This window comes from Talaromyces marneffei, chromosome 1 (assembly GCF_009556855.1).
Source record: "Talaromyces marneffei chromosome 1, complete sequence".
NCBI classification, from domain to species: domain Eukaryota; kingdom Fungi; phylum Ascomycota; class Eurotiomycetes; order Eurotiales; family Trichocomaceae; genus Talaromyces; species Talaromyces marneffei.
Window position 1 is genome coordinate 315,553 of NC_072348.1, and position 12,146 is coordinate 327,698.

The 12,146-nt window shown below is 46.3% G+C and overlaps 5 protein-coding genes across 5 annotated transcripts; 3 read left to right on the forward strand and 2 right to left on the reverse strand.

Moving 5' to 3' along the window:
• Positions 1–425: 425 nt before the first annotated feature.
• On the forward strand, positions 426–3,864 carry EYB26_000112 (uncharacterized protein; the record flags this gene model as incomplete). The annotated part of the gene is made up of 4 exons (XM_054259429.1): positions 426–656; positions 733–1,472; positions 1,557–2,556; positions 2,626–3,864. The coding sequence occupies 4 exons, from the start codon at positions 426–428 to the stop codon at positions 3,862–3,864; spliced, it is 3,210 nt and encodes a 1,069-aa protein (XP_054115404.1).
• Positions 3,865–5,015: 1,151 nt separating this feature from the next.
• Positions 5,016–6,595, forward strand: EYB26_000113 (uncharacterized protein; the record flags this gene model as incomplete). Its single annotated transcript, XM_054259430.1, has 6 exons — positions 5,016–5,118; positions 5,174–5,197; positions 5,262–5,333; positions 5,391–5,900; positions 5,957–6,117; positions 6,170–6,595. 6 exons carry the CDS (start codon positions 5,016–5,018, stop codon positions 6,593–6,595), a joined length of 1,296 nt encoding a protein of 431 aa, XP_054115405.1.
• A 713-nt stretch (positions 6,596–7,308) lies between these two features.
• On the forward strand, positions 7,309–7,863 carry EYB26_000114 (uncharacterized protein; the record flags this gene model as incomplete). Its single annotated transcript, XM_054259431.1, has 3 exons — positions 7,309–7,463; positions 7,524–7,624; positions 7,682–7,863. The coding sequence occupies 3 exons, from the start codon at positions 7,309–7,311 to the stop codon at positions 7,861–7,863; spliced, it is 438 nt and encodes a 145-aa protein (XP_054115406.1).
• Positions 7,864–8,191: 328 nt separating this feature from the next.
• EYB26_000115 (uncharacterized protein) lies at positions 8,192–9,260 on the reverse strand (the record flags this gene model as incomplete). The annotated part of the gene is made up of 3 exons (XM_054259432.1): positions 8,192–8,882; positions 8,943–8,960; positions 9,019–9,260. The coding sequence occupies 3 exons, from the start codon at positions 9,258–9,260 to the stop codon at positions 8,192–8,194; spliced, it is 951 nt and encodes a 316-aa protein (XP_054115407.1).
• Positions 9,261–10,112: 852 nt separating this feature from the next.
• Positions 10,113–10,952, reverse strand: EYB26_000116 (uncharacterized protein; the record flags this gene model as incomplete). Its single annotated transcript, XM_054259433.1, has 1 exon — positions 10,113–10,952. The coding sequence occupies one exon, from the start codon at positions 10,950–10,952 to the stop codon at positions 10,113–10,115; it is 840 nt and encodes a 279-aa protein (XP_054115408.1).
• Positions 10,953–12,146: the final 1,194 nt, after the last annotated feature.

Below are 12,146 nucleotides of genomic sequence, written 5' to 3' on the forward strand. Positions count from 1 at the left end.
CTGTCAACTACGTTCAATGAGAAGTGACTGTAGGTAGTGCTACTATCTATGTGCATGAAGAGTACGTACCAATTAGTCGGCAGCGTCCGAGAAGTCCCGGCCTTCAGTTGTCCGCGTGTGAACAGGGGCTGAGTTCTTCACACATGCATTGACAATCTGCATGGTATTCAAACAACACCAAAGACTCCGTCCGCTATCTCCGGGATGTCTCGGTGCAGCCGGTGCAGCCGGAGCGGTGGTGTTTCAGGCCGGAGGGACAGGAATAGGGCCCATTCCGGAGAAAGCACGACACGGAGCACTGAGTATTGATATCAATTAATGTGTTGCACAAGAACAATTTATTAGCCCAGATGTCTGATAAAAAGGCCGTGTCTGAGGTTTTCCTTTGCTAATCAGGTTCTTGCTTCTCTCCGACACAAATCACAATGTCCCATCTAACCAAGGAGTACATTCAGCATCTCTACGAGACCTTTGGAGAGCTTAGGGTTCTCGATGATATTATCCAGCATCGCGCTACCGACAACCCGCCTACTCCAATTCTAGGCTACCCAAGGAACGAAGATAATGTGGATGAATACGAATTTTTCACCGGCAAACAGCTTCATCAGCTTGTTGATGGTGCTGTGAAATATTATCTCAAATCCGGGTTGAAACCTGTAAGCAAGGTCTTTTCGATACCACCCACTGGCCAGACACAAGCTGACCATATACGTTTTCAACGTCGTACAACAGAATGCAAGAGATGTTGTTGGTATCTTTGCTCCGTCCAACGTAGACTTCGTCGTCACCTTCTTTGCCCTCAGTCGTCTCGGCTATAAAGTTCTATGTCTTTCACTCCGGTTGGCACCCGTGGCGATTATCAACCTTCTGAAGCAAACCCAATGTGAAACCATCGTTCATGGGGCAACGAGCCAGATCCTTACCACCCTCTCAGCCGTTAGCCAAGAGCAAACCATTACAACATTGGCAGTTCCTACTCGTGCACAATATGAAACATCAGAAGGACCACTGTTTGTGCGAGAATTTGATCGCGATACCGAAACAAACGAGATTGGGCTCGTTATGCACAGTTCCGGATCTACAGGTCTCCCCAAACCTGTATTCCTCAGCCACAAAAATGTATTGACCCATCCAGTTCAAGGAGCCGGGATGAACAATTTTGGAGCACTCCCATTATATCATATGTACGGCTTATCTACAACCCTACAGGCTATGTACATGGCGAAGGCAGCGAATCTACCGAGTGCTACCGTACCTATGACTGCCGATACTCTCATGCGTGCTATCGAAGCAACGAAACCGGAAATCTTCCATGGCGTTCCCTATGCCTTGGGACTATTGGTCGAACATCCACGAGGTTTGGATTACTTGAAGTCGGCCAAAATTGTGACTGCAGCTGGCGCCCGTACTCCCGATGAACTCGGTGATCGTTTGGTATATGAGGGTGTCAATGTCGGCGTAGTCTTTGGAACGTAAGTACTCTACCACCCCCCAGAATGGATGGAAAGAGAAAGAGAGTTGGCTGTTGTATGGAAGGAAGCTCACACAAATCTTAGCACCGAGGCAGGTCTGCTTGGTGATACCATGCGGCGAGTAGAAGGGGACGATTCATGGAATTACGTTCGCATTTATACCAACATCAGGAAGTCAATTCACATGGATCCAATCGGAGACGGAGAATACGAATGTGTCTATCTAAAGACTCACCCAGGACTGTCACCGTCTACGGCCAACTCGGATGACCCAGAACCGGGCTCGTGGCGTTCAAAGGATGTTTTTACACCTCACCCAACAATTCCTGATGTGTGGAAGTACGTTACCCGACTTGATGATCGAGTTACCTTGAGTAACGGGGAGAAGGTGCTTCCACTCCCTATCGAAGGCCGCATCCGTCAAGATAACCTTGTGCGCGAGGCTGTAGTTGTTGGTGTAGACAAAGCTCTTCCAGGTCTTTTGGTATTCAGGGCATCGGATGATTTGTCTGATGAGGAATATCTTGATGCTGTCTGGCCGTCCATCGCGGATGCAAACTCGCGTGCCGAGGGCTTTTCCCAAATCACTCGGGAGGCGGTTGTTGTTCTACCATCAGATATGGAATACCCCAGAACAGACAAAGGCAGCATCATTCGCGCACAAGTGTATCGAAAATTCGCAAACGAGATTGAGTCAATGTACGCCAGACTTGATGACGAGCAGGAAGGCACGCTTCTTCTTGATGTCGCTGGCATTGAAGAATTCCTAAAGAGCACCTATGAAGACATTTCGGGTGTAACATTGGAGTCTGTCGATACTGACTTCTTCACCGCGGGTGTTGACAGCTTGAAAGCTATCCAGATGAGACGCATAATTCAGAAGACACTAGATCTGAATAAACAACGACTCAGTAGCAATGTTATTTACGACCAAGGAAATGTCAAAAAGTTGGCCAGATATCTATTCACTCTTGGTCAAGGAGATATCAATGGCGATGGTGCTCATATGAATGGAGAAGAACAAGATACACCTTCATTGATGAGCGAACTGATTACCAAATATTCCGCTTTTGGAGAGACAATGGTATGTTATCTCAATTTTTCTTCCACCTCGTTGCAAAAACAATGCTGAGCTACTACTGACAACAATCAGATATTGACAGGAGCTACCGGGTCCTTGGGAGCACATATCTTATCTCAAGCAATCAATAGTCACCATGTAACAAAAGTTTATTGCCTTGTTCGAGGTTCAAATCCTCTAGAAAGAGTGCTCAAATCGCTAAAAGAGAGAGGTCTGGAAGTTACTTCCAAGAACAATCTGCATAAAATTGTGGCGCTTGTTTCAGACTTCAGTCAACCTGACCTGGGAGTGGGCAAAGAAACATTTGAAAAGTTCAAGAGCGAGGTCTCTCTCATCATCCATTTAGCCTGGCCGGTCAATTTTGCCATCCGTTTACAGAGCTTCGAGCCACATCTAGCCGGACTCAGAAACCTGATAGCTCTTTCACTCGCCGTCGACCGTCCAGAGCCAGCACGACTCTTTTTCGCTTCATCGATTTCGGCAGCGGAGAATACGCCAACCCCAGCCCTCATTCCGGATGCTCCAATTGAGAACTTTAACCATGCAATTGATATGGGCTATGCCCAATCCAAGTTGGTGGGCGAGCACATGGTTCTCAATGCCGCCCGTGGTGGAGCGCGAAGCTACATTCTGCGTATCGGACAGATCGTCGGCGATAAAGACTATGGCTTCTGGAATGACACCGAGTACATCCCACTCATGATTAGATCTGCTTTGTCTATGAAGGCACTTCCTGATTTGCATGAGAAATGTTCTTGGGTCCCTGTGGACATGCTGGCGACTGCCATTCTCGAACTGGACAGTACAGTACGGACAGCACCAAGGCCCGGTACGATCAACAACACCGTTCCACCTGTGGTCTACAATATGGTGAACCCACATCTGTTTTTGTGGGACGAACTACTCGTGGAACTGAAAGCGGCTGGTCTAGACTTTGAAACTATCCCGTATAGCGACTGGATGGAACGCCTTAGAGAGAGCGCGTCCACTGGCGATGAAGACCGGAATCCAGCCGTGAAGATCCTTGATCATTTCGAGCAGCGCTATATTTTGAGTCTTAGTGCAAGCCACAATGGTGTCAACGGGTCAGGAATCAATGGATCGGCTATCAACGGAAACGGTGTCAATAAAGTCCTCGTTTTGAATGGTGCTGCCAATGGTACCAAAGCCAACGGTTCTGCAGTCGAGGGTATTGTATTCGACACTAAGGCTATGTTACGAGATAGTCAAGTGTTGCGACAGCCACCGAATATCATCCGGGATGGATATGTGCGAAAGTTTCTCTCGTTTTGGCTGCAGAGGTGGGTATAGAGAATAAATTGAAAGTGTCTTTAAGATTTTTAATAAATGTGATATGTTACATTATTTACACTCACGAATTAATGAAACAGTTTGTTACAGAGAAAAACGTAGAATTACAATTATAGACCAAAAATGCAAATATATAGCCTTGGGATTGACACCTCGACCAGCTCATACCCTAACAATAAATACTGATCCTCAGACACCATATACCCATTCGTATTGCTCACTTTAAGGTAATCAGGTAACCACTCCTTACATCCATCAATATATCTACTTAATATTATGATCAGGAGGAATCCAGGCTTGTGAAATGAAATCCCGAGAGCATCAATTGTTAGGGCAGATTATCTCAGAACCCTACACCGAGCCCGAGACCGAGACCGAGCCCGGATCGCCCGCAAAAGCCGATTTCTAGAATAAGACTATTCAATGCTCAGGGGGCAGCTCATTACATGTATATAATCTTAGAATACTCTTGTTCTGATTCATTTTAATATAATTCAAACCAGAGTCAAGCTTCCATCAATTTTCTGTTCAAACTATCGTTGGTGGCTGCCTAACCAATCCGATATCAAGTCTAGCCCTAACAATGTCCAACAAAGGCGACGGAGAGAGCTACAAGCCTGTAAAAACACCTCCCATAATGGACGACAAGAACGCAAGCAGATATGTATACGGAGTGAAGCGACTGCTCGTCACAATCTCTGTGACGCTGGTTATGTTTTTGACCTTGCTTGATACGACTATAATCGTGACGGTATGGTCGAATTTTACTCGTCTGTCAATCAAATCAAACCATTAACGAAAGGTATCTATAGGCTATTCCTAAAATTACTACGGATTTCAGTTCGTTGTCTGATTTGGGTTGGTATGGTAGTGCATACCTTATAGCCAGGTATACAATCCAAAAACATAAATCACTTGTTTCTTCTGCATTTGCATACATATACTGACAGGTATGTATCACCCAGCTGTGCTCTGCAGCCAGTGACAGGGAAGATGTTCTCCAATTTCAACTTAAAGGTATATTTCACAATTCTGCTGTGGAAGGTCAATCTATTAACGTGATTCTCTTTTACCTAAAGTATACGTTCATCGCCTTCCTTTTCGTATTCGAAGTCGGTTCAGCTATTTGCGGAGCAGCTCAATCGTCCAAGATGTTGATCGCTGGACGGGCAGTTGCCGGGTTAGGAGGAGCAGGGCTGAGAAATGGAGCTCTCACGATAATGTCGGAAACTATTCCTTTGCAAGAAAGGCCTCGTGAGTTCCCTTTATATATATCTATTGGTTGAGGTGGTAAACTAACACGAAACAGCGTACTTTGGGGTTGCGATGGGTGGTGAGTCGACCGTTACCGTTGGGTAATAATTTTTTGATAATTTGTCTTTCTCACAAAAGACTAGTCTCTATGCTGGGTGCTGTTGCAGGTCCTCTAATCGGAGGCGCATTCACTGCTTCGGTCAGCTGGAGGTGGTGTAAGGTCAATCCACCCCCTGTCAACAACAACCTTTCCTGACAACATGTTATCACAGGTTTCTACATCAACCTACCCATCGGCGGTCTTGCAGCCATTCTCCTTCTAGCAATTCAAATCCCCGGCATAAACAAAGATAAAAAAGCAAAATCCCAATCTGGGATTCTTGGCGTACTAACAAAACTCGATCCCATCGGCTTTCTCCTCTTCTCACCCGTCGCAGTAATGTTATTAATGGCTCTCCAATGGGGCGGATCGCAATATGCATGGAATAGTGCGACTATTATCGGTCTCTTCTGCGGAGCAGGTATCATGGCCATCATCTTCCTGGCTTGGGAATATTACGCCGGAGACGAAGCCATGATTCCTTTCTCTATGCTCAGAAACCGGGTGGTCTGGTCTTCTTGTCTCGTTATTTGGTTCTTGTTCGGTGCCATGATGGTATATTCGTACTATCTGCCGATATGGTTCCAGGCTGTGAAGGATGCATCATCATTGCAGAGCGGGGTGGATGTTCTTCCGTTTATTCTTAGTCAGGTTGTTGCATCAATTGTGTCTGGGGGTTTGGGTAAGAGTCGACCGGTGTGTTAGTCTTCTGCCGAATCATAACTGATATGTGTACAGTACGAAAAGTCGGATACTATTTGCCGTTTGTTATTGTATGTGGTGTCTTATTGACAATCTCAGCTGCTTTGATGTCCACATTTGAGGTAGATACCACGTCTGGGAAATGGATTGGTTATCAAATTCTCGGAGGATTCGGGCAAGGCCTTGGATTGCAGATGGTAGGGTCGTTACTCTCAAGAACCAAATCTCAAAGACTAACTTGATAATTAGCCCTACGTCGCAGTTCAGAATGTGCTTTCAGAGGAGGATAATGCAGTCGCTCTGTCGTTGTTGGTCTTTATGCAGAATTTTGGAGGCGCGATCCCCCTTGGTATTGCAGAGGCGGTGTTTAGTTCCAAGCTGGCCTCGGGAATGGCAAGATACGCAGCAGATGTTAACCTCTCGATAGTCGAGGCAGCGGGAGCTTCTGGCTTCAGACAAGCAGTGCAACCTGCACAGTTAGCCGGAGTATTGAAAGCGTACAACTTTGCATTGACCAGCGAATATTACCTGGCCATTGCTTGTACAGGGGCAACACTTGTCGTCTGCTGGGGAATGGGTTGGATCAATATTGTGAAGGACGAAAAGGAGACAACATCATCCGAGACTCGAAGCAGTGGTGACGATCAGCTCGAAAATTGGAGGAATGTTGAGTAATAATGTTCTCTATTTCTACCCAACATCGCATCCATGTACGGATCTGTTGGCGATTTGTATATGTATCTGTACTATAGCATAGCAGCATCAACTCCATATAGTCATTCCTTTGTTAGGGCTAGGATCGCGGCTTCATCAAGAACGGAAGATAAGATAAGATCTCCCCCGAGTCAGCCTGATAAGAGGCTTTCTTATCGTACCTAAGGTGCCATGCTCGGGTGGGCGCTCTTCATCGTATGATTCTGATCATTCCTAGGTCCTTCAGTCGGACTTCTCTGAGGATAAACAGTGCGTTTGATGTGACTCGTCTAAGTGACTGTTGATAAAATGACGTGCCTTACATAAGCACGCTGTGAGTGGCCCAGCTGACAACGCATCATGCGTCATCACTCTCCGACTTTCCTTCCTTAGGCAAGCAACTCGTCATGTGAAACGAGCCAATGTCACTTGACTCGTCTCCTCAGTTTTATATTAAAATTAACTCCTGTCCATCCAGATATTTCTATCTGCAACATTCCAATTCCTCTTTCATTGTATCTCTAGCACTTCTGTGTATATGCTATGCAGGAGTGTGTTCAGCGGACATATTTAAGCTTCCCCGCATTCCTGATAGGTACCTACCGTTATCGATATTGTCTGATCATCCCCGCTTCAATCTGAAATTCAACAAGTAGTTATATTCAAACCCAGAAAGAAAAAACGAGAGCAACAAGATGTCCTCCACAACCGACAACACTCCCATCTCGCCCACCTTTAACTCCCCAACCAACCAGCAACGTCGCGACTCTCTGGAGAAGCATCTCCAGACTCGTCCCGAGCTACAGGATCTGAAAGATCGGCACATCTTGTTGAATACCAGCGTTGCTCCGTATGTTTTTTATTTTATTTTTTTCTTGTCAGTATAATTTCCATATTGACGAACGACTAGCGGCCTCCAAGCTGCACAGGCAGAGCTCGCCCGCCAACAAGCAACGAATAGTCTCAGAAAACACCTCGAAAATCGCCCAGAGCGTGATGAGCTGGTTGACCGTACGTCAAACTCTTCCCAATCCAAGTAATCGCTTCCACTTCTAATCACTCAAATAGGAAACATCCTCCCCGGCCGCCCCGACGTGGCACCTGCGCTACAGGCCCATGCAAAGGAACTAGAGAAGCACATGCTGGCCGATAACTTGGAACATAAGATCAAGGAAAGACCTGATCCGGATGAGTTGATTGAGAAGGGTATACTTGATTTGAATGAGGATCCTCGGAGTCCAGCTGAGTAAGACTACGGTCTACTTTTGGGGGTATCCGATGGGATAATACTGTCTGAATGGATAGTGGCGTTTGTTTACGGATGGGATAGTATATGGATTGATTCGATATGTTGATTTTTAACGGTTTCTTATTTTCTGTGGAGGATGGTCCAGATTGAAGTTTAGTATTGGACAGTCGTTGTATCTCGGCATTGCAATTCGAATTATCCTTCTACTCTAAAGGTATGACGCATTAAACTCCATAACATGATCCCATATGTATATCCAGTCGTAAATTCTTCAGACCACTCAACAGTACTCCTCGTTCGTGAATCTAGAAACAGACAACAGACAACACTCAATAACTCTCAACCTCAACACCGGCAGCGCCCGCTCCTGCGGTGACCGACGACAGATCTGGTGTCCATCCGCTGGGTCTCTCGCTGCCCCTAACTAACAATCCATACGCAGCTCGTTCCACTTTCTCGACACTATTCTGCATAACATCCATCTTCTTTTGCATGTCCCGCATCATGTGGCTGCTATGTCTCCTCGGAACATTAAGTTTCTCCAACATAGCCCTCATATTCCTCAAATCAACCACAATACCTGCCTTTTCGGGCGGGAAAATAGGGAAATTCTGCACCGGCTCATTGTCAGCCCCATCAACATCCATTTTACTGTCGTCCTTCACATCGCTCTTCTTAATCTGCCCACCAGTCGAAAGCGTTGTAACCGCAAACCGCATCATCTCGCCCGTCAAATCATATATACCCATCAAATAATCATCCTCCGTCACGATAATCCCCTCCGGTAATCGAGCCGCTACTTCGTCGCGCGTGATGAGGCTTTGGGTCTGGATGTACTGTTCGAAGGAGATAGCTTCGATGAATTCTTGAATTCCGCCGGAGACCTGTCGTTGGTAGCGCCAGGAGTTGGCGCCGGTGAGCTCTGGAGCGATGGTTTTGAAGAGGTCGATGATCTGGGTGAAGCGTGTTTTGTTTTCTTTGGAGATGTTGGGGGGGAGGGGAGCGTTGACGGTCCGGACCCTAATAGATATATTGTTAACATATGGAGTTTTGTGGTATGGAGTATATTATAGGTTGTACCGTTGGAGAGCGAATATTCTATCGAAAAACAGATTAGTTTGGCAACGACGATTGGATTGGTGGGTTTGAGTCATACATCTTCTTGCTCAATGCTGTTATATCTCGAGAAGCTTTGATAATTCTTTCTCTGCGGTCATGGTGCTCATCGAGCTCACTGCGAAAGTTCTCAAACATGGACTGAATGACAGGCCCCTCCCCATTTCCGCTATTTTCAGTAGTAGCCATGGCAGACGCTGATTTGGATTGTTCTTCTGGCGTGGCAGGTTTTGTCTGATTGTTGATAATATTTCCTTCCCAAGACCTTTTTGAGCTGGCCATTTGTTGGAGTTGAGCTGTCAAGAAATTGATGTGAATGAGTTGTGAGAAGTGAATAGTAGTAGATGGATGAAATCATGATGAAGCTTGACTTTTTGAGCGGGGAGCATAAACCCTAATTGGGTTAGCGTGGTCTCCCTAGTAAAGAGAGATCACCTTCCTGTCCTCTTGCTTTTCTACATCAATGCTATAGAGGCTTGCTTTATTCAAAATTACCCCCTGATCACTGATTCTGTGCAGCCATGAAGCTTCTATTGACATTATCGAAAAAAGTCGAGTCTGACTCGACATTAACACGTACAATCAGTGAAACCAGAATCACCGTTATGCTTATATTAATTGCCCTACCTTACCAACATTATACCTAGGTATCAGCCACTTTTCTGCTGATTCCAATTTTCAGCATGGCAATCTCCGATATAATCTCATGGACTTTCCAGCATTGTATGCCCAATTAGAATGGTTGGTCAGGAATGTTATCGAAATTACTTCACATGGCACGTCATTCCACAGCTATTCCGAGCGAATCAATTTATATCTAACGCCCCTGCCACCTGCATGGCCAGACAGGTGGCATTCTCCCAAGTTGTAGATTGAAATTGTGAAATTCATATTCCATTAAAGTACTTTCTAAGTGTCGCTCTACACAGAACTGTTTGTCAACCACTGTACGGCTTAGACAGACGGAAATCAAGGCTGCATTTGACCCGCGTGCAAATACTCCCTGCCTTTCCCTCCCTCTTAAGCTATATGATAATCGTGATAGTAGAAGAAAGCATAATATGTATACTACCAAGGCGTCCCTAACCGTCCCAGGTGGTAATTGTGTGGCTTTGTGAATGAAAAATTATGTATTCATATATACTGAACATCCACCTCAGAGTCATTAGGAACAGTAGCATTTGTCAAAACCTTGCCATTCTGAGATATATCCAAAATATCAACGTTACCGGTACCAACACTGCTGCCATCAGCAGTACCAGCAGCAGCTTTCGTAAATGCTACCGTTCCAAAGTTGGCAAAGGGCACCTGTTTACCATTAGAGTCAAAATCTTCAACGATCCATTCGGCATTTTGGCCTCCTAGAGTAGCCGTTGCCGACGGGGCTGTGAGGCTTTGGGTCACTGATTGTCCGTTCGTCAAGTTTTCGATGACGCATGAACCGGCACTTGTAGTGGTTGCTGTGACGGTGAGTCTGATACCGTCTCCGGTACTGATGCTGATACCAGAGAAATCGTAGGCGTAGTCGGGATACCATTCGTACCAAGCATCGTAGGTAACCTTACCAGATGTCGAAATACCAAAATCAATTCCAGTTTGAAGAATGGCAGCTGTGTAAGTATCACCGTCGATGCCAACCCAGGCAGAGGCGTAACAATCTTGCGTGGCTCCCGAGGGCAACGATGGGTCCGGAACGGTAAATTCTGCAGTCACCGAGCTGAAAGTCGTCCCCGACGGAGGTGAAGTCAGAACGCCGCCAGACCAATTCGAGCTGTAGTCGACATTCGTCCGGTTTTCAACTTGATCGTGGTCCACGTTCATGGCAGGGATTTTGGGATGTGTCAGGCGCGTCATCCCGCCCCGCGAGGCCCGCGAGGCCACTCGAGCAGCGAGTCCATGACCGCGAGTGGCTGCGGCGGCAGCAGAAGCTGCGAGGAGAAAGATATGGGAAAGGGTGAGAGTGGAAGCCTTCATCGTGACAAAAACCAAACAAGTCGATTTGAGAAAGCTTGACACTAGAAACCTTCTGGCTCTACGTGGCTGCCAGGCAGGTAAATAAATAAGAGCAGCAGTCTGGCAATGGCAGAGGTTGGTGAACCAGAATTCATAGGCCTATACATCATTTTTTGCCAGCCACCCATGCCAAGCCTGGGGATCCTGCTGTGGCATGAAATGTATCCTGGTAGCAAGAGTATGTAGGATCAAATCAGGGTACGTACGCGCCGGACTCTTGATTTCGCGTGATAGGACATCCATACCAATGAGGGATCTGCATCTGCACGATCTCGATTCCAGCGACAGGTCCGGACTTCAGTAGAGCGAGATTGCACAAGATGAGATTCTTTCTTTCTGTCTGTCCGCCCTTTAGAGTTCTTCGATCCTATGCAGCCAACACTGTCGAGGAAGTTTGGAATGGTGAATGGCACTCTGTCACGCCTGGTAAAAGAAAGCGTTGACTGGTTCACCTCTATGAATGTAGCATATACAAAAAGCTTTCCGCTGAAATCGCCTCCTGGAGGCATGTGTCGCACGGGCCGGGGTCAACCGCTGTGTGGAGTGAGGAATTCAGGCCTGCTACAGAACGGTAGCGCCCCTGAGAGGAATGTTGATAAAACAGGCAAAGCATGATTTTCGTCAACCCGCGGTTTGCAGTCAAAAAATCCAAGTCAAAGCTAGTTAATCAGAATTACAGTCTAACGAGTAAGCGGAGGTGACATAATGGAAAGTGTCAGAGATGAATACCTTAGTTGATGTAACTTAATAACTAGTTGTTAAAGGAACCTTGGAAGTGAGCATTGGCAGCAGAAAATTCAGGCATCAAGGCAGCTGCCGGTAACCCAGCCAGGAATGTTCAGCAAATCAACCATCAATTGTATTTGATCAATCACTACATAAAATGAGTTTGCTCGCCATCAATTACAGGCCTAGAACTCGTCGCGGCCGCCCAGGGGAATTTCCTAGACATCATGGAGGAATCCGATATTGAGGCTGTTCAAGTAAAAGAACCAATGGACGCCCTGGATAGGGCAACGGCGGCCCGAACCCTAAGGGTTCTACAGTGAATGCGAGACGACGACGCTTGACGTCATATTAAAGCGATTTGCATGTGTAGGGTTAATCTTAACCCTAAATGACCTTGAGATGTAGAAATCTACCATCCTGCAAAGG